Source organism: Pan paniscus, chromosome X, assembly GCF_029289425.2.
Source record: "Pan paniscus chromosome X, NHGRI_mPanPan1-v2.0_pri, whole genome shotgun sequence".
In the NCBI taxonomy this organism is placed as follows: domain Eukaryota; kingdom Metazoa; phylum Chordata; class Mammalia; order Primates; family Hominidae; genus Pan; species Pan paniscus.
Window position 1 is genome coordinate 117451862 of NC_073272.2, and position 23223 is coordinate 117475084.

Consider the following 23223-nt stretch of genomic DNA (forward strand, 5'->3'; position numbering starts at 1 on the left):
CTGTCAACATTAGACAGATTAACGAGACAGAAAGTTAACAAGGATATCCAAGAATTGAACTCAGCTCTGCACCAAGCGGACCTAATAGACATCTACAGAACTCTCCACCCCAAATCAACAGAATACGCATTCTTTTCAGCACCACACCACACCTATTCCAAAATGGACCACACAGTTGGAAGTAAAGCTCTCCTCAGCAAATGTAAAAGAACAGAAATTATAACAAACTGTCTCTCAGATCACAGTGCAATCAAACTAGAACTCAGGATTAAGAAACTCACTCAAAACCGCTCAACTACATGGAAACTGAACAACTTGCTCCTGAATGACTACTAGGTACCTAATGAAATGAAGGCAGAAATAAAGATGTTCTTTGAAACCAATGAGAACAAAGACACAACATACCAGAATCTCTGGGACACATTCAAAGCAGTGTGTAGAGGGAAATTTATAGCACTAAATGCCCACTAGAGAAAGCAGGAAAGATCCAAAATTGACACCCTAACATCACAATTAAAAGAACTAGAAAAGCAAGAGCAAACACATTCAAAAGCTAGCAGAAGGCAATAAATAACTGAGATCAGAGCAGAACTGAAGGAAATACAGACACAAAAAACACTTCAAAAAATTAAAGAATCCAGGAGCTGGTTTTTTGAAAAGATCATCAAAATTGATAGACTGCTAGCAAGACTAATAAAGAAGAAAAGAGAGAAGAATCAAATAGACATAATAAAAAATGACAAAGGGGGTATCACCGCCGATCCCACAGAAATACAAACTACCATCAGAGAATACTATAAACACCTCTACACAAATAAACTAGAAAATCTAGAAGAAAAGGATAAATTCCTCGACACATACACCCTCCCACGACTAAACCAGGAAGAAGTTGAATCTCTGAATAGACCAATAACAGGCTCCGAAATTGAGGCAATAATTAATAGCTTACCAACCAAAAAAAGTACAGGATCAGATGGATTCACAGCCAAATTCTACCAGAGGTACAAGGAGGAACTGGTATCATTCCTTCTGAAACTATTCCAATCAATAGAAAAAGAGGGAATCCACCCTAACTCATTTGATGACGCCAGCATCATCCTGATACCAAAGCCGGGCAGAGACACAACAAAAAAAGAGAATTTTAGACCAATATGCCTGATGAACATCGATGCAAAAATCCTCAATAAAATACTGGCAAATGGAATCCAGCAACACATCAAAAAGCTTATCCACCATGATCAAGTGGGCTTCATCCCTGGGATGCAAGGCTGGTTCAATATATGCAAATCAATAAACGTAATCCAGCATATAAACAGAACTAACAACAAAAACCACATGATTATCTCAATAGATGCAGAAAAGGCCTTTGACAAAATTCAACAACGCTTCATGCTAAAAACTCTCAATAAATTAGGTATTGATGGGACGTATCTCAAAATAATAAGAGCTATCTATGACAAACCCACAGCCAATATCATACTGAATGGGCCAAAACTGGAAGCATTCCCTTTGAAAACTGGCACAAGACAAGGATGCCCTCTCTCACCACTCCTATTCAACATAGTGTTGGAAGTTCTGGCCAGGGCAATCAGGCAGGAGAAGGAAATAAAGGGCATTCAATTAGGAAAAGAGGAAGTCAAATTGTCCCTGTTTGCAGATGACATGATTATATATCTAGAAAACCCCATTGTCTCAGCCCAAAATCTCCTTAAGCTGATAAGCAATTTCAGCAAAGTCTCAGGATACAAAATCAATGTGCAAAAATCACAAGCATTCTTACACACCAATAACAAACAGAGAGCCAAATCATGAGTGAACTCCCATTCACAATTGCTTCAAAGAGAATAAAATACCTAGGAATCCAACTTACAAGGGATGTGAAGGACCTCTTCAAGGAGAACTACAAACCACTGCTCAAGGAAATAAAAGAGGATACCAACAAATGAAAGAACATTCCATGCTCATGGGTAGGAAGAATCAATATTGTGAAAATGGCCATACTGCCCAAGGTAATTTATAGATTCAATGCCATCCCCATCAAGCTACCAATGACTTTCTTCACAGAATTGGAAAAAACTACTTTAAAGTTCATATGGAACCAAAAAAGAGCCCGCATCGCCAAGTCGATCCCAAGCCAAAAGAACAAAGCTGGAGGCATCACACTACCTGACTTCAAACTATACTACAAGGCTACAGTCACCAAAACAGCATGGTACTGGTACCAAAACAGAGATATAGACCAACAGAACAGAACAGAGCCCTCAGAAATAACGCCGCATATCTACAACTATCTGATCTTTGACAAACTGGAGAAAAACAAGCAATTGGGAAAGGATTCCCTATTCAATAAATGGTGCTGGGAAAACTGGCTAGCCATATGTAGAAAGCTGAAACTGGATCCCTTCCTTACACCTTATACAAAAATTAATTCAAGATGGATTAAAGACTTAAACGTTAGACATAAAACCATAAAAACCCTAGAAGGAAACCTAGGCAATACCATTCAGAACATAGGCATGGGCAAGGACTTCATGTCTAAAACACCAAAAGCAATGGCAACAAAAGACAAAATTGACAAATGGGATCTAATTCAACTAAAGAGCTTCTGCACAGCAAAAGAAACTACCATCAGAGTGAACAGGCAACCTACAGAATGGGAGAAAATTTTTGCAACCTACTCATTGGACAAAGGGCTAATATCCAGAATCTACAATGAACTCAAAAAATTTACAGGAAAAAAATAACCCCATCAAAAAGTGGACGAAGGCTATGAACAGACACTTCTCAAAAGAAGATATTTATGCAGCCAAAAGACACATGAAAAAATGCTCATCATCACTGGCCATCAGAGAAATGCAAATCAAAACCACTATGAGATACCAACTCACACCAGTTAGAATGGCAATCATTAAAAAGTCAGGAAACAACAGGTGCTGGAGAGGATGTGGAGAAATAGGAACACTTTTACACTGTTGGTGGGACTGTAAACTAGTTCAACCATTGTGGAAGACAGTGTGGGGATTCTTCAGGGATCTAGAACTAGAAATAACATTTGACCCAGCCATCCCATTACTGGGTATATACCCAAAGGATTATAAATCATGCTGCTATAAAGACACATGCACACGTATGTTTATTGCAGCACTATTCACAATAGCAAAGACTTGGAACCAAGCCAAATGTCCAACAATGATAGACTGGATTAAGAAAATGTGGCACATATACACCATGGAACACTATGCAGCCATAAAAAATGATGAGTTCACGTACATGTAGGGACATAGATGAAGCTGGAAACCATCATTCTCAGCAAACTACCGCAAAGACAAAAAACCAAACACCGCATGTTCTCACTCATAGGTGGGAATTGAACAATGAGAACACATGGACACAGGAAGGGGAACATCACACACCGGGGACTGTTGTGGGGTGGGGGAAGGGGGGTGGGGGAAGGGGGGTGGGGGAAGGGGGGAGGGGGGAGAGGGGAGGGGGAGGGATAGCATTAGGAGATATACCTAATGCTAAATGATGAGTTAATGGGTGCAGCACACCAACATGGCACATGTATACATATGTAACAAACCTGCACGTTGTGCACATGTACTCTAAAACTTAAAGTATAATAATAATAAAATTTTAAAAAATTATACTTTATTAAATGCTTTCAATTTTCAGAAGGGTACATAAAGTTAACTTTATATTATTTTCAAGTACAAAGATATTATGGAAATAGGTATTTATGCATTTCATTTTACACCATCTGAAAGAAATACTTTTGAAGGTTTCCCAAAACAAGTTGTACAAATTTTCTAGACTCAAATTAATACAACTTAAAACTTCATTAAACTGAAAATTTCCTTCCAACTCCTAGGAGAAAGACAAATGATAATATAAACTGTTTTCATTAGGTCCTAAAAAGTAAGTATTAATATGTGTCTGAAGCTATAAACTTAGAGACTTTCAAAAGGCTAAGTTAAAGCCAGCCATGGGTTAAAGCCATGAGTTAAGTCCAAGTGTACACAGCTATTAAATAAATGCACTCGGCTGGGCACAGTGGCTCACACCTATAATCTCAGCACTTTGGGAGACCGAGGCAGCTGGATCAATTGAGGCCAGGAGTTCGAGACCAACCAGCCTGGGCAACACAGCAACATCTCTTCTCTAATAAAAATTTTAAAAAAATATTAGCTGGGCATGGTGGCACACACCTGTAGTCCCAGCAACTTGGTGGGGGATTCCTTAAGCCCTGGAGGCAGAGGTTGCAGTGAGCTGAGATGGTGCCACTGCACTCCAGCCTGGGTGACAGAGCCAGACTCTGTCACAAAGAAAGAAAGGAAAGAAGGAAAGAAGAAAGGAAGGAAGGAAAGAAGAAAGGAAGGAAGGAAGGAAAGAAGGAAGGAAGGAGAGAAGGAAGGAAGGAAGGAAGGAAGGAAGGAAGGAAGGAAGGAAGGAAGGAAGGAAAGGAAGACACCCTTGACTATACAAATGAGCTATACTATTTATATAACAAATCTTTCTCTGTGTACATACTTTTTGTCTATACAAAGTCAAAATTTCCTCACATGCACATGAAGTAAAGGTTCTCCCCTCACGCTTTTCATTTTTAGATGATGCTTAATACACTAAAGAGAGCTCTGCTTATTGTTCTTTGTATTTTTGCCAAAATACAGTATAACATTTTCACTTTCTACAAAACAATTTTTGAATAAAATGGCTCCAAAATGCACCGGGAGAGTTCATGCCACTAGTTAATTTACCCAGTCTCCGAATGGCTGGCAAAATAGCATGGGCTGATGCTGCAGCTGCTACCACGTTCTCAGATACTTCTGGAATTTTTACAGTTTATTGGCGTAACATGAAAATTTATACAATTATCTATAGTATGTCATGACTAATACATATGCAATACTAATACTATAAGCTTGCTACTTACACTCACTTTCTCCATTAAGAAAAACATTGATATTGTTATGTTAATTATCATGGGAATTGATAGTATATCATGTTTTTGCTTTTGAGCAAAAACGAGAACCCATTAAGTTCATATTTTTAAATTGGCACATTAGACAATATGCCAGTTTCATGACCCATTCAGCCTTCAACCCAGCCCACCTATCAGTCAGATACAACATACAAAAACTGTATTACTCGCCTACTTAAAACTGCCAATGGTTTCCCTCAGCAGCCTGGTATTTAAATCCCTCCATTTTCTGGCCCAATTTTTCTGTATTCTCTCTTACTACTAAATATCACTCAACTAAAGAGATCCCAAAATTCTCCCGTATATCCTTGTCTTTCCACTTTTATTTATACATTGCCTATATCTTGAATGTCTTCTCATATCAAAATCCTACCCAGTGACCAAGGCTCACTGCAAAGCCAAGATCCTTGATCAAACCTACCCTGACTATTCCAATCATTTCTACTCCTTCGGCAATTTTTTCTCAATCACCTCTTTCATGTCTATACATATCATCTGTCTAACGATATTGCAAGATCCTTGAAAGTGGAGGCCCTTGAACAAGTAATTTAACTTCTCTCTATATATTAGTCGTGTGTCCTTTTAAAATCTTCTAGAAGGGTTGGATTAAATGATCCCTAGGGCTCTTCCTAACTCTTACACATCAATTGTTTGTGCCTTCTATAATTCATATATTAATCATCTGATGTTTATTTCAAATTATTTTATCAATACCTCTTACAAAATTACCCAGTCCTAGCTACTGGAAAATACTCTAAGTACTGCAGTTTCCAGATGGTAAATAGGAAGAGTTGACGTCTTAATCAAGGAGTCATAATTAGTAAACTAAATATTCATTCATTCATTTTCTTACCAACGAACATTAAGTAAACTCAACTCTGGAGCAGGTATCATGCCAGACAATACAGATAACTGAGTTAGCCCCTGTCCTCAAGGAATTCATAATCCAGGGAGAGAGACAGAGAAGGAAAAACACTACTTGTAATACAGGTTGCTAAAGAGAGTCATGAACAATACTATGGAAATACATGAAAGAAACACATAACATGGGTGTGGGGTACAGGAGGCTCAAGAAAACCTTCCTAGAAGAGGTGCTATCTAAACTGAACCCTGAAGGACAAAAAGTAGGCAGCAGTTTAGGATGAGTAGTGATATCGTTTGGCTCTGTGTCCCCACCCAAATCTCATCTCAATTTATAATAACCAAGTGTGGAGGGAGGGACCTGTAATCCCCATGTGTCAAGGGAAGGAGGTGATTGGATCACGGGTGCAGTTTTCCCCATGCTGTTCTCGTGATAGTTCTAATGAGATCTGATGGTTTTATAAGTGTTTAGAAGTTCCTCCTTCACTCTTCTCTCTCCTGCCACCTTGTGAAGAAGGTGCTTGCTTCCCCTTCACCTTCCACCATGATTGTAAGTTTTCTGAGGGCCTCCCCTCAAAACTATGAGTCAATTAAAACTCTTTCCTTTATAAATTATCCAGTCTTGGGTATTTCTTTATAGTAGTGTGAAAACAAACTAATACAAGTAGCAAGTACAAATGTGTGGTAAGAAAGCATGGCTAGTTTGGGGAAGTCCAAGTAGTCCCCATAAGGCTGCAACTTTGGATGGGGTGAGAGAGGTGCTAGAGGGACAGGCAGGAGTCAAGTCATGATGGACTTGTATACTCTGTTGAGAAGTTTTAATTTTTACCATGAAGCAAATGTGTAGCTGATGTCATAGAGATAATATCTCCAGATAAGTCAAGAAATTGATGAATGATTAAAGGTTTACATTAGGGACAATGTATAGCAGAGACTATTAGTTATTCCCCAATATCTGTTCTTCCCGGCTCATATAGTAATAATTATTTTTGCTTGTCCATGCAGTGAAGGGCCACATTTTCCAGCTTAGGTATCACCATAGGATTAAGTTCTGGCCAGTGGGATATGTGTGAATGTGATGTGTGCAAATGCTAAACTACATCCTTAAAGGAAAGGAGTGTGTTTTCTCCTGCCACTTTTCCTATTCCTTTGAATGGAATGTTCTTAGAAAAGAACAAAGAGAGTGCATATAATGCTGTGAGTACCTCATAGAATGAAGATAGAACTTTGTTCACCACTGCATCCCCATCACCTGGTTTAAAGAAGGTAGTCACTAATTTCTGTTGAATTAATTTGTGTAAAATACCTCATTTTCTCTCATTAGAGAAAGTGCTGCCCTACATAGTAAGGCTAATTAAAGCTAGCGAATCTTCTTTATGTGCAGATAAAGCAGATCCCCATATAAAACAGGTAGATGGACCTAACCTACATGCAGAGTCATTCTAAACCATTTAAGACTTTACCATTTTAGGCACTGATTTAAGCAGAAAATCAAACTATTGTGAAGTAATAGTTTATGAGTATAATGTAATGGGTTCATTTTTTAAAATCAATAAATGATATACCAAGTCACAGAAAACTCAATATTCACATTACTCAAAATCCTCTCTCCTAAATTATGTGATACTTTCTCATTCAGCATGACCCTCTTATATCAGACCAATTTGGCTTGTCTTAAATGAACAGGTTTCTAATGTCTTTTAACATAGCCCAATATCACAATGGCTTAATAACCAAAATCTAGTTGTGAGAAAAGGTAGCATCATACACATATGCCAGAATTTCTAAATCGAGCATGCTTTTTGTTTTTAACTCCACGGCACCTGACTCCCTGACTCCAGGTGATGTCAACTGTTGAGCTTAGTGATAAAGAGGAGCTTCCATCTAATTAATATAAAGGTATGCTTAGATTTTTTATTCTAGTGACAGCAGTGCCACCTTAATTGATTTTATCCTACCTACTAGCTGTGAGATCACTACACCTTTTGCCATACATGGCAAAGCAGAAATTCCATCTATGCAAATAAAAACTTTACTTAAGATTCACAGGAAATCATTTTATCAACTCACTTTAACTTCAACTAAAACTACTTTGGCCCCTGAGTAGAAACAACCCAAGTAGATAATAGGGATTTAAAAATACTGAAAAAGTGTAAAATGACATTTCAAGATCATTCTGAAAGAAAAATTCGGTAAAATTAAAAGTAAGAAAAATCGTAAGAAGAAAAAGAGAGCAACCTAAGATTAACACATTTTAAAAGACACCTATGTTCTTTAAGACATTTAATTATGTCTGAAGGTCATTTTTTAATAATAGAAAGGAAATAGTAATTATTTAGTCTGAAAGATAACACTGACTGTAGCTTATTACTTTAATGAAGACCTGGGAACAGCCTGCCTCTCCCAACACACACAGAGATATTTGGTTTGGTAACTCCCACTGGACAGAAACACAGTCCTTGACTATAAACACTAACTGTATCTTTTTTGAACCCTAAATAGCTGAAAAGTCAGTGGCCGAATTTTTTTTAATTCCAGTTATTTCATACTATCTGTACATAGTATCATGGAATACATTTTATAAGACATTTTTCAGCCACATGCAGTCGCTCACACCTGTAATCCCAGCACTTTGGGAGGCCAAGGTGGGAGGACCACTTGAGCCCAGAAGTTCAAGAACAGCCTGGGCAACATACCGAGGCCTCATTTCCACTAAAAAAAAAAAAAAAAAAAAAAAAAAAAAAATGCCAGGCATGGTGATGTGCGCCTGTGTTCCCAGCTACTCAGGAGGTTGAGGTGGAAGAAACATTTGAGCCCCAGAGGTCAAGGCTACAGTAAGCTGTGATCATGCCACTGCATTCTAGCCTGGAAAACAGAATGAAACCCTGTCTCAAAAAAAAGACATTTTCCATAACACACCACCCCAATACTATGCCCCAGCCAAAAAAATGGTGTGGAGGAGTTGCTTTTACCTCAACCATCTGTCCACTAGTAACCTGTATCAGGTATAACTTTTAGAAGTAATTAAAAATATCAGTGTATACACATAAAATTTCTCAGAAATCTTTGGCTCTGGCCCACTATAGAGCATACACAGACAAGGAGGTAGCCACTCATACTAGTGGGTTTAGCAGTTTTGTTTTAAATACGAGTCTGGCTTTGCTATTTAGAACTAAGATCAATACCTTTATGACAAATACAAATATACAATCAACTTGAATTGAGAATTCAAAATTAGATCAATACATAATGCCTTGAAAGACTGTCACCGATCAAAATTAAATTCAAAGGAGGAGGAGCTCTATAGCAATTTGGAGCTAGACTGCAGAAAAACAGCATGAGGTCTGTGTTAGACTGAGCATAAATCATGAACATTTTGATAGACAAGCAGTAGTACCAACAGACACACTAGTTCCATCCTCTTTGTGGCCACATTTGTTTCAAAACAAATTTCTCTTTCTGAGGTGATGAAAATGTTCTAAAATTGTGGTGACAGCTGCTTAGCTCTGTGAGTATACTAAACACTACTGAATTATATTACTTTAAACAGGTAAATTGTATGATGAGTGAATTATATCTTAATAAAGCCGTTAAATATTTTTTTCGACACAGGATTGTGAAGTCAAAATATTGTAGACAAAAACAGAGCTCTGATTAGCTGTCAGTAAAAAGACTGTCAATTTGTTTTAACCTCTAAAGTTTTTTTCCAGTTTAAAATAAACACGCCCACACACATATACCGACACACACCTGTGCACACACATGCACATATGTACACATAGCTTTGGGCACTGAAATATTCAGAAATACGTTCCTTGCTTTTCAATAAGGCCTCCTTTAAAAGTGCCTTCTTCAAACTATCTTTCCAACATTAACACCCTCATCTGATCATTTCTCTTTATTTCTCTAGAATCTGTTTTCTAACATGCCTTTTTTAGATATCATGCTCTGTTATATAATGGCCTCTGTCAGAGATAGCATGAAAGGAAGTGTTGTGGTTAAAAGCATAGACTCAAGAATCAGACTACATGGATTTTATTCCTAGCTCTTATACATATTAGGTGTGTAACCACAGGCAAGTTATCCAGCATCTATGTGCCTCAGTTTCCTCATCTGTAAAGTGGGGCTAATAATAGTTTCTACCTCATAGTATTGTTATGTGGTTTAAATGTATCAATGCATCAGATGCACTTGGAAGGGTCCCAGGCTCATAATGAGTGCAATAATGATTTATTAGTCACTGGCTGCTTGGTAATAATATTAGTATTGGCCGATATCAAATTGACTCATGTTCTCTGTTGCCCCTGGCAAGACTGTAACCTATTTCAGGGCAGTGAATACATTTTCTCCCTCCTAGTAGAGTGCTTTACGTATAATTGCTTGTTCATAAATGTTCACGTGGATACTGTACCTATATGATACCAAAAGTACTTATAAAATTCTTACTGAATCCAAAACTCATTTTGATAAATACCAAATTGCTATCACAATTACTGACATTTTGCTTTAACCCCATCAATTGAAAGGCTACAGATATTAAAGGATCCTTTGGTCTAAACAGCTTTTTTTTTTTTTTTTGAGATGGAGTTTTGTTCTTGTTGCCCAGGCTGGAGTGCAGTAGCGCGATCTCAGCTTACTGCAAGCTCCACCTCCCAGGTTCACGCCATTCTCCCGCCTCAGCCTCCCGAGTAGCTGGGACTACAGGCGCCTGCCACCATGCCCAGCTATTTTTTTTTTTTTTTTGTATTTTTAGTAGAACAGGGTTTCACCATGGTCTCGATCTCCTGACCTCGTGATCCGCCCGCTTTGGCCTCCCAAAGTGCTGGGATTACAGGCATGAGCCACCGCGCCCGGCCAAGAGCTTTTTATATCATTAGTACAAAAGCATTGGATTAGAAACTAAAGGCCTACTCTTAGCTCCACCTCACAGGATGTAACCCTTCTGCAATTTACTTAAACTCATTGTGCATATTCCACAGGAATAAACAGAATAAGGACAGTTAATCATGCTTCAAAAGAAAGATGCTCTAAAAATAAAGGGTATTATCTTTATTTAAGGTTTGAGCTAATGACCTAATGGTAGAGTAAGTCTAATTTTTCTAAAAAATATATAAATTTGAACACTGTCTTATCATCAAATGATACTGAGAATGATCACTATTTATAAATGTAGATATCACTGCTAATAAATAATATATTTCATCAATATAGTGAGCTAAGCTTTTCAAGCACTTGAATATACATTATCTTAATAACGGTCATAAAAACCTGTGAATATACAGTATATGACCAATATGTTACCTGGTCTTTTCCCTTCTGTGCACCTGTGGCATTTCATAACCAAGGATTATCTCTCTCATCATTTGTCTGACATTGGAACTAAAGGGCATCATGTAAGAAAGTAGGAAAGGTAGATTCATGTACTCTCAACTTAAAAGATTAGTCTATCCCTCTAACACCTAAAGCTGTTCTCAATACTCCATTTAGACTTATCCATTCATTTATCAAAGGTACTATCAAACTTTTATCTTCTCTTAGGGTATTATTTGATTTGTTATTACAGTAACCATGATAAAAACTTGAAATAACCATAACAACTCAAAATCCATAGGAAGACATTATTCACAACAGAATTATACCTCTTCCCAATGGCTTAACTATTACAAATGCTTCAGTATTTTCTTCTTTGGGGACTTAAAATCTGGAACAATTAGAGATAAATCAGAAAAATGTGTGACCCCTGTGATTATCAGAAAACCAAATGTTTTCATGTTTAAAAGATAACATTGTTCATAGTATACATTATCCTGCATATCCCTTTTCCTTCAAAATGGATATTAAAATTTAAAATCCTATTAAACCAAACAGTATCACATTTAAATATATATTGGGCTAATTGTATTAAAAACTGACATTTTTCTTGGAATCAATGTGATGCCATATTTGAGTAAGTAATAAGCCAACATTCACCATAAACTTTCTTGTCTGCCAGAAAACTAGTGTTACTTCTAAACAGTCTACTCACCATTTACGAGATGCACATTCGAAAAATAGCATTCCAGCTAGGATTAAGACAATATAAGCAAAGAAGACACACAATTTCCCCTCACATTTCTGCTTCATATATGATTGGCCACGGTCCTATAGTATGCTCCAAGTTATCAAGTAATTTAGCCACAAATCTATGAAAACAGTCAATAATAAGTATAGTTATATTTCATATGTGGCTTAAGTGTGCTTAGCACTCTATACGCATTATTAATTTAATCCTTAAACTAGATGAGATAGTTTACAAGGGAGATAAACAAGGCTCAGAGAGGTGAAGCAAGTTGCCCAACAAAAGGCAGTCAGAATTTGAACCCAAGCCTATGATTCCAGGGTTCAAGATCATAGCCATTAAGCTCTACTGCCTTTCCACTAAGAAATATCTGAGAGTGAGGCCAGGTGCAGTGGCTCATGTCTGTAATCCCAGCAAACTGGGAGGCTGAGGCAGGAGGATTGCTTGAGCCCAGGACCAGCCTGAGCAACATGGTGAAACCCTGTCTCTACAAAAAATACATAAAATTAGCCAGGCGTGGTGGCATGCACCTGTAGTCCCAACTACTTGGGAGGCTGAGGTGGGAAGATCACTTGAACTTGGGAGGTTGAAGCTGTAGTGAGCCTTGACTTTGCACCACTGCACTCCAGCCTGAGTGACAGAATGAGACCCTGTCTTAAAAGAAAAAAGAAACATCCAAGAGTGGAACAGAAAACTTTGTTGAAATGAAGTGATCTTTAGAAATGTATCACCATTTTGTTAAAAGTGGGACCAAGAAAGAAAACTCTACAAACTACAAGCAAAACTCTTATCTCCTTTTACTGAATAGACTGTAAAAGCACTTCACCTGTAGACGATAAAGACCATCCACTAATCACAATCCTCTATACCCATGTCCTTACAAGCTTTGAGCAGTAACACAACAATATAACAATGTCAGGCCTTGTGAACTATGTCTGGCATGGAACAACAACAATGAAAGTGGGACTGCAATAATGAAAATCAGTTGAAAGATTTAGTGTTTGACTTACTCCATTTACTTTCACCCCCTTTCTTCACTTGCCTTTTTCTTCTTCATCTTTCTCATCTGGAGCAAATTAAACCATCACGTTGTAACAGGCATTCCTCCAATGCTCTGCTGGCCTATTTTCAAAACCATCTCAAACTGTAGAAACCTTTTATCAACCTCAAAGCACTTAATCCTTGACAACTTTCTTCTAGTATTAACTATTTCAGTGGCCAGCAATTAACAAACCAATTTGTATACTATGTTGTAAATGAAAGCAGCTTTAAAGTTAGCAAAAGTGAACTTCAAATCAGTGAGACAGGCAAGTGTGCACAGAACAAGGCAAAGCTTTGACACCATGAACTGTGCTGCTTTAAGTTTGTGGTCCTTGTGTTCTAATAACCTCTAGCCTTTTTTAAAAATTTTTTTAGAATTTTTTTTTGAGACAGGGTCTCACTCTGTCACCCAGACTGAAGAGCAGTGGTGTGATTGTAGCCCACGGCAACCTTGAACTCCTGGGCTCAAGGGATCCTCCTGCCTAAACCTCTCGAGTAGCTGAGACTATAGGCGTGTGCCTCCATGCCCAGCTAATTTTTAAATTTTTTTTGTTCTTATAGAGACAGGGTCTCGCTTTGTTGCCCAGGATGGTCTTGAACTCCTGGGCTCAAGCAATGCTCCCGCCTAGGCGTCCCAAAGTGTTGGGATAACAGGAGTGAGCCACTGCGTCGGGCCTAATAACCCCTATTCTGAAGATATCATTCCCTAGGCAGGTCCTTCATAGTCACTCAGCCATTATCCACCAACATTAAAAACTCTGTAAGAACTCAACACGTTTAGATTTAGACCATTAGACCAAGGGTAACCAACATGTACCCTTGAAATTGCGCAACAGAGAAAAACATTTATGTCCATTAACTTTTCCACAGGTCATCATGGGAATTTATGGCTATGAAAATGTTTGGGTGTTTGACTAAAAGAACAGATTCGGGCAGTACAGCACCACCTCAGTGCTTTCCAAAGGGTCATCTCAGGGTTACCACAGCTGCCCTTGCAAGCAGAGACTTTCTCTGAAATATTGGGGTTTGCCTCAGATTTTCTATGAATATTGCGTTCTAAGGCAGAATGTATCTGAATTTGTTTAAAGATTTTTAAACAGCTACCAGTTAATGTTCTCCTAAATCTCTGTGTAAAACAGATGCTTCAAGAAAATACAAGCTGCTTTATTTTGTGGCTCCTGGGCGCACCACCTTGTCACCACCCTGCTCAATCAGTACATGTGCTCCACTTTGAAGGACCCAAAGTAATGGAAAGAGCACTAGACAGAGATTCTATTTGTTTAGACTAGCACAATGCTTGGAATATAATAGGCACTTAATAAGTATTTGTTGAATGAATTGGCAGAATAGTTTCAAGGACTAGTTTTCAACTGCAAGAAAACTGCAGAAAAAATCCTTTGAGACATGTAATTACTGGCAACCCCACAAAACCGAAGGAAAAAAAAAAACAGGCCAGGTACAGTGGCTCATGCCTGTAATCCCAATACTTTGGGAGGCCACAGCATGAGGATCACTTGAGGCCAGGGGTTCAACACCAGCCCGGGCAACATAGTGAGACCTCATCTCTACCAAAAACAAAAGAAAATACACCAATTGTATATCGGTAAAGAACAAGAAAATCCATGTTGTTTTAGTTTAGTTGGAAAGGAAAAGGCTGTCAAGATGTTACATAAAGATAATACTGAGGGGGGTTGTGTTAGGATAATTAAAACCCAATTCATATCGTGGACGCTAAGAAGAGTTTTCAATTAACTCTTGGGTTTTCCTTTGCATGTTTTTAATCTTAACGATGTCAAGTTTACAGAGGAAAATAAAGAATTGTAACGCACACTCATGTCCCCATGTAACCATGCAGGGCGCTGGGGCTAAGGAAGGTCAGGAATCATGTCTCATTTGTTTTCTACCTTTCTCTTTTCTACTTTTCTATTTCTTTTTTTTTTTTTTTGAAACTGAGTCTCGCTCTGTCACCAGGCTGGAGTGCAGTGGCACGATCTTGGCTCACTGCAACCTCCAACTCCCTGGCTCAAGCGATTCTCCTGCCTCAGCCTCCCAAGTAGCTGGGATTACAGGCACATGCCACCACGCCCAGCTCATTTTTGTATTTTTAGTAGAGACAGGGTTTCACCATGTTGGTCAGGATGGTCTCGATCTCCTAACCTTATCATCCGCCCGCCTCGGCCTCCTTAAGTGCTGGGATTACAGGCGTGAGCCACCATGCCCGGCCTTCTCTTGCTCTTAATACAGATTTCTATACACATTAGCAGTTCAATAAATGTTCAACAACTGCAAAAAAATAAGTGTCTAACCACATTAAATAAGTTCTTAACTGAATTTCTTACCCCCACCCCAACAAAAGACTCTCTTGTGCTAAAGAAGCATAGGTTGGTTTAAATAACAACAGAAAAACAAAAACTAAACTGCTCTGAATGGTACCAGATGAGAGTACTAACAGACGAGTCTTGGCTCATTTCAATTACATGACCCTGCCATATCTATTTTCCTATGACATGAGAACCACACAGCCAGTCCTCTATTTACAGTTATTTCATGAGTAAATCAGTATATATTTACATGGTAACTATTATGAGCAAGCTATTGGGAAAGATAAAGTAGTTTATTTACCTCCCTAATCTCCACCACCCACAGCAACAACATACTATGTGCAAGGCCCTGATTTAAGCAGTTTACTGCAAGGTGTACAATCTCATCGAAAAATCTTGGTGCCAGATGTGTTTCTGAATTTAGAAATGTCCAGACCTTTAGACAGGAAATATACTTTATATACCATATGCTATGTAATACACCATTAGGGTCTATGGTGCAACCCCATAAACATATTAGTAATTCTATAGCAAAACAAAATAAAGATCAACATTAAGTAGAATAAAGACTATAAATACCCTATGTCAGTTTAAGTCAGGTTTTGCCACCACATGAGTTTTGGCATCTAAGTTACCAAATAAAATCTTTTTCAGTTTTCAGAGCTTTAGAAATTTAAAAATTGCAAACAAATTGTGGGCCTAGGCCGGGGGAGGTGGTTCATGCCTGCAATCCCAGCACTTTGGGAGCCCGAGGTGGGTGGATCACCTGAGGTCAAGAGTTTGAAACCAGCCTCGCCAACATGGTGAAACCCTGTCTCTACTAAAAATAAAAAGTTAGGCCGGGAGCAGTGGCTCACGCCTGTAATCCCAACACTTTGGGAGGCCGAGGCAGGTGGATCATGAGGTCAGAAGATCGAGACCATCCTGGCTAACATGGTGAAACCCTGTCTCTACTAAAAATACAAAAAATTAGCCTGGCGTGGTGGCATGCACCTGTAGTCCCAGCTACTCGGGAGGCTGAGGTAGGAGAACCGCTTGAACCCAGGAGGCGGAGGTTGCAGTGAGCCGGGATCATGCCACTGCACTCCAGCCTGAACGATAGAGTGAAAGAGCGAGACTCCATCTAAAAAAAAAAGAAAAAGAAAAAAAGAAAAAGTGGGCCTAGCTAATTCATGTAATCTTTGCAAGTACCATAAGAGGCAAGTTCTATTATCCCTTTTTTACATATGAGATAACTGAGGTACAGGGAGGTTTACTGACTCACCCAGTGTCCCACAACTATTAAGTCTCCTAGCTGGAACTGAAACCTAGGTGGCCTAGCTCCAGAGCTTGAGCTCTTAACAAGTATGCTCTACAACCTCTCTCAGAAACCACTTAGGAACACCAAACACGTGAAAAGTAAAACAGTATTAAATGATCTAACATCAAAAAATTAATAGGAGAAACATCACAAGACAGTATTTATTCATTATTCAATAACTATTTATAAAGTGCATACCATGTGCTGGGTGCTCAGAATACAATGAGCAAACCAGATGAGGTCTAGGTTGCCTTCATGAAGCCAGAGGCAAGTGGGGAGATGGCCAGGCATCAAATAAGCACAATTATGACACAACAGGGCAAGTGTGTGACTGCTGCTCACCTTCAGAGGGGGAGATCTAGTTCAATGGGGAAAAGTGTAATAGGACCTGGGATTTGAAATGACAAAAAAGAAAGGCATGGCATCCATTTGACAAGCACCCACTGTGCACGTACTCTATGCCAGGAATAATGCTAAGCACAAAAGTTCCAAACTGGGGAAAATCAGTTTAAACCAATAGAGATTTGTGAAAGGGAATAATAAGAACATATGGGAAAGTGGGCTGGGATCACATCAAGTTGACCCTGCAGGCACTGATGAAGGTTATTTTGCAGGTTATTCCCCCACAATATTAGGATTTACTCCTATGGAATGTCAATAATCATCTGCATTCCTATTTGGGACCAACTAGACCTCAAAGCTGGATTGCTTTCAAGGAAGGGCTTAGGGCAATAAATTCATTTAAGCCTCAGGAAATACAGTAACCCTAATCTCTCAAGGAATAAAGGTATGGCCATTTGAAAATGTTGGAGAGGCAACAGGTAAAAGAAAATGATAAGCCCTTCTTAAAATTCCAAAGGCCCTTTCTAAAACCTAGGTTATTCCTTTATACAAAATAAAATTTCCAACCTTCCAAAGGAAACATATTTCCATGAGAAAATAAGATATCATTCTTTGAAAAATAAATTCTTAAGTTGAACAATGATCTGATTTTTAATAAAGTTGGTGACAACTTACCTTGTAGCACAAGTCACAATGTGACAGTGGAAAGTAAACTGCCTTTTAACATACTCACCTCAGGGTTCCCATTCCCCCATCCCTTTACCTAAACAGAGTAGAGGAACCGAATTACATGATTATTTAGCATACTGATCATAGAGTTTTTTTTATTCTCAGGTATCAATATAAATGACTGAATGAGTAGACATTCTACTTATCCTCTGCAAAACATTTTTTTTTTAATTTCCCTGGATAATTTTTTTAAGCCAATGACCTTCCCCAGGAAAGACTCTTCAGTGGCTTCCTATTGTTCTGAGAATCAAACCCAAATTCTTTCTCAGGACCTCCAAGTCCTATTTATCGGTTATTGAGCTGCTTCTAGGCTCTGTAACATCTTCTTTAATCATTACCAGCTCACTAGGATCCAGCCATGCTGGCTTGCTTTCTGCTCTTCAAAAACGCCAAGTCTCTTTTTCCCCCCTCAAGGCCTTGGCTCTTACTCTTCTCTCTGCAAGAATGTTATCTCGGGAATGTTCTCCCAGATCCTGACAAGGTAGGCCTATTCTCTCTTCTCTTTCAGGTCTCTGCTCAATCATCTTCTCTGAAAGGCCTTTTCTGACTTCCCACACTAAAGTAGGCCCTTCCTAGTTATCTGTATCATATTCCCCTACTTATTTTCATTGCTCTTACTACAGTCTATAAGGATCTTCTTCATTTGTTTGCTCGTTTATTGTCTGTATTCTCTGGTAGAATATAAGCACTGTGATACTCCACAAGAGCAAAGATCATGCCTTATAAGGTTTATCATTGTGCCTAACACAGGGCCTTGGCACACAAGTACCCAGTAGATTTTGTAAAATGAATTAGTAAATGAATTAATGATACATAAAAACCTGATTGTTATGAATATCAGTAACTTGAGAAAGCCATTTTTATAATTTTGAGATATTTTCTCTAGGGCTATTCATTTCTCTACAGTCCACATTTTCTGAAATAATTCCTGGAAATTTGTTGTATTATTTCATAGCAATAAAAATACATCGGTTTCAATCAGTGGATTTAAGAAAAACATATTTTCAAGAGGTTTTAGTGGTTTATCAAACATCAATAAAAATCAAACAATTTGAAAATTGGTCAGTCTCATTTCACTACTGCAAGTCAAATTACATGAAGAAGCATAATTTGAAATGTACATAAAATGAGAAAGAAGATAATCCAATAAGTAAGTGCAGTTACATTTAGTAATATCAGAAATATCCAGTCTGCTAACCTCTAGGTGTACCAGATGGACTATCAAACACATATTGAGTCATATTGAAGATTCAGAGCAAAATGCTTATGGCTAACTCACATCCACCTTTATTCTTTTCCTGGCAAATATAAATAGTCTTACTATGCAATCACATTAGCAGCAATCTTAGCTTAGATTTTGTATCAATAATAAGCATGAAAAGAAAAAAGTAAGAAAATAGTATAAACTCTTTTCCTTGAAAAAGTTGTAAGTTTTTATGTATTTTGAGAATAGTTTGCCAAGAAAATTACAGACTTAGAAAGGTGGGCCTATTAGAATAAGTACCCTTTCCCTACTACATTCCATTTTTTAATAAACCTCAAGTAAACTCAGGAATTTACCAAATCAATTGGGAAACTACAAATCATCTGCAAGTTATCTAACTAAATTGATAAGCAATAGGCTTTACTTTTCTTGTGAAAACTACTTTCTTCAGAACATCAACTGAGCCTTATATAATCACACTACACTTTTTGAAGTGTGCTTATAAAAATGGCAGATTGAAAACCTTGGGCTTTTTAATAATTGAAGCTCTTATTTATCTGTTTTTTAAATACATCATTTGATGTTGCAGCAGAAACTACTCTCATCTCACTGCCATAAGACGTGCTACCAGGACAGTGAAATTTAGCCATTATCTTCATTCACAACCTGGTTTCTTCTGAGATTGCTGCCAATTAGTGCACACTGTGTCAATGGCAACACTTGGTCATACATCAGGCAAACAAGTCTTTTACCGTTAAGTATGAGGATATTAATAAGAACTTGCAGTTAAGGGAGCTAATATTTTTAGATGTAAAATGATGTCATAAATGCTGAATTATTTCATTTTTCTCAGTTTTTAAATTTGAACACTAGATACAGTCTATTTCCAAAAACACAGCTGCGTATGTCAGCATGTGCTTGTTCACTGGTATTTGCCTCCACTTTGTGCTTCTCCATTCAGCTTTCTTCACACACTAATTGCAGTATGAAAGTGAGCAAATGAACCTCAGTATGGGAGCTAACACCACAACTACATGGGGAGAAAGCGATATCGCTAAGAGTGAGTAGTCTTTTTTGTAACTACGTGGTTTTAAAATATGCTGCTTTTAGAGGGTTTATACAAACATGAAATCTACTGTTAAGAAACTGTGGCTTCAAAAAAAAAAAAAGCAGGTGCCCTCCAGAGACAGTTTTAAATCCCAGCGTCTCTTAGTCTCCATTCAATGTGCTTAGTTACCAGCCTATGCTAACTTGAGCGACTTTATCCCAAACCACTAAAGTCCTCTGACTACATTAAAACGATTAACATCCTAGTTTACAATTAGAGAAATGGAGCCAGGCATCACAATTCCCACCAATCCTCTCTCTCAGGCCTGCTCAGCAGCCAGGGAAGAATCAGATTTAGGACCATGTACGAAGATTGCGTACCAACATATATACATACATTTTAAGTGGCTATTGTTCTTGGACTAAGTTAATGAAACCTAGAAAGAAACTTTAAAGTTCCCTAGTTGATATTTACTAAGGCTATTTAGTGAAGGAATGATCTCATCACTTTCAGTAAACTGTAGCCTAGACTATAAGCCTCCAAGAAAATCATTAGTCAACTGTAATTAAACAAACAAACAAACAAAAAAGTCAAAATATTCAGAGCTGAAGACATTCAGAGCTAAGTTAAAAGCTTCGAGGAAGAAGAGGAGTGTGCTCCTGACTTGGGAGCCAGCAGAGGAGCCTCCTAAATTAGAAGATTCTGAAGGAGAGATGGATTAGGAGGCACAAAGCAGAAACTGTTAGAGGGCAAGAGACAGTAGGGCCGGGGCGGGCAGCGGGACCCCAGACCGTCAGGGCAGCAACAGCGAGGCCCAGAGGAGAAGATCTTGGAGAGATGACAAAGAAGCACAGGAAAGCCGGGTTCTGGGGTCCTAGAAGAACCCAGGCGTCCGACGGAGCCAGAGGGACCCGCAGAAAGGGATGCGAAGGTGTAAGGATGAGGGCGCGCACCAGCACGCGGGAGAAAAAGAGGGGGCGGCGGGCAAAACGAAGCTGTTTTCCCTGCTCCTCTGCCCCTGGTACAGATTGCAACTCCTCGCCGCGCACCGCGCAGCGCCGGGTCCGAAGGCAGGGAAGCGGCTGCTGGAGCCCCTGTGACTTCAGGACCCTGCCTCACCTTGCTCGCCGCGTCCTGGCGTCCCGCCGCTTGTCCGCCGGGTGCTGCGCTCCGAGGGCCAAAGAGGGAGTCGCGCGGCGCAGCCGGGGCTCCCTCCTGCTGCGAGGCACGAGCACCCGCACCTTCGCACCCTCTGCTCGCCCCGACCACTTCACGCTGTCCTGGCGCAGGCGGAGAGCACGGACCCTAACCCGAATGCCGCTGCAGTTATTTTCAAAAGTCCCCGTTCCAGGCTTCCCAGGAATAGGAGCTGAGCTACTGCGGCCGCAGCGGCAGAGCCTCCGCCTGACCTCACCAGGGTGTGGGGGGGCTGCTGAGGGAGGGGAGCGGGAACCCAGTTGGGGAGGGAGGGGGCAGTGGGGGGGGGGGGAGCGCGCGGGCGGGGGAAACATGGCGGCGGGGGTGGCCCCGGCGGCGCCTGCGCGGGAGGCAGGGTGGCGGGGAGCTGGGGCTAGGACAGTGTGTGGGGTCCGAACGGAACTCCCAGGCTGTAGCCAAAGCGTGACAGGGCCGGACCCTGAAGCTGAATGACCGCTAAGTGGCCCTCACGCCTCGGAAACCGGGAGGCTCTGGTGTGAGCCCACATGGATTCTAGTGCCGGGAGGCAGAAAAAGTGCAAAGTGTCAAGTATCCAGGGACAACAGTGCAGCCGCCCCGGGTTAGCCACTCCAAGGAGGTCCACCCGTGCATTCTGCCAGCCGTGGCCTCGGCCTCCTCATAGTCACGGCGGGGCCCGAGCAAAGGGTGTGCCCTGGAAGCGGTGCCACCTCACCTCAGTGGGGCCCACGTCTCAAAATAAGCCTGACCCAGGCTCTCACACAAATATCACTCTTCTAGTGGGATAAGCGCTTCATCCCTCCCCCTCCCTGCTGCAGCACACAACATTAAGAAAGAGGAAGGATAAAAACTACAAATAACAGTTTAACATTTTACTGAGCGTCTGCTATGAACCAAGCACTGAAGCATCAACTTACCTAATTCACAGCTACTCTACAAGTTACACACTATTGTCTCCATTTTACAAGTGACAAAACTGAGGTGTATAGGTTAACCAAGTTGCCAGAGGTTACATAAATAGTAAGTGGCAGAGCGGGACTCAGGATCCCAAGCGGTGTGATTCTGGCACCCAGGCTCTTAACCACTATGCAAACTGCTTCCAAACTCTGGTGGGACTGCTCTTCTAAGTCAGAATCTTGATTCTGCTCTATCAGCCTAGCCCCCAAAAAAACCCCAGTCAAGCCTGTTTTTCCCCTTGCTTGTCTTCTATTCATTCTTTGCCTTCTTGACGGTTACAGCCTGGGGCCACCTTCTTACACCTATTCCTTTGCCCTTTCTACTTATAATTCCAGACTCCTCCTTGGGAAAATAAAGGGAGTTTGCTCTTAGCGACCAGTTTAATCACTGTTGTGATTTTTTTTCTTTGGCTGTTTTTTTTTCTTCTTCTTAAGGAAGTGATGCGGTGAGTGTGGAATCTTTATGTTTTCTAGGATTTCTCCCTCTGGGATCTGAGATCTTCAACATTGCTGACTTTGTATTTCAACTTACATACACTGAAATTCTAGTAGTAGGTTTTAGGTAAATTTGAGAATAATCAGCTACTCAAAAACTTGCTAGAACTAAAGATAATACCACATTGTTGGACTTTACCAAATAATCAAAGAACTCCAAATATACATAGAATTTGCATTATTACCTTTTACATGCAAGTGTATTGAACCCAATTCCCCTTTGTTAACAGGAATGCTTCCACTGGCTTCTCCACTATGCTTATTCAATAATTATTGTATACCTACCTTACACACTAAATACTTATTGGGTAGAAAGCACCTTGTACAGAAGTTTACAATCTCACTGAGGTGATATATTCCAAACAATCACTTTTAGCATGTATCAAAAACCTGGCACACAGGTTAAAAAAAAAATAAGTACAAACTGAGCTGGTGTACACTCGAGTCACTGCTTTGTCCTGCCATAAAAAGGTTAAAGTGGGGTTACTTTATAATAAGTTTCTCCCACAGAAATGCCAGTAAAAATGGGATAATCCAGTGTGGGCCAAGCAGCCCTTATCTACACAAAGAGAAAACCCTCATAGCAAGGGTGTTGAGATGGGGGCAACTACAGGATCTGCATTTGAACTGCCAGTAGCTTGCACAGATTCTCAGTTTAAAAAAAAAGAAAAAAGAAAAAGAACTGGCAAAAATATATTACAAATATACTTA

General features: G+C 39.7%; 1 protein-coding gene across 4 annotated transcripts in view; it reads right to left on the bottom strand.

Moving 5' to 3' along the window:
- The window catches only part of KLHL13 (kelch like family member 13), a 218866-nt gene extending 197470 nt beyond the window's left edge, over window positions 1–21396 (bottom strand). Inside the window, exon 1 of one of the 4 annotated variants that reach the window (XM_003814280.4) lies at window positions 21005–21396. In XM_003814280.4, the coding sequence (XP_003814328.2) occupies window positions 21005–21396 (392 nt within the window). Of the gene's footprint in view, window positions 1–17579; window positions 17668–21004 lie in introns of those variants that run through there. The other 3 variants (XM_063601660.1, XM_003814284.3, XM_055106640.1) reach the window with 3 other exon arrangements.
- Window positions 21397–23223: the final 1827 nt, after the last annotated feature.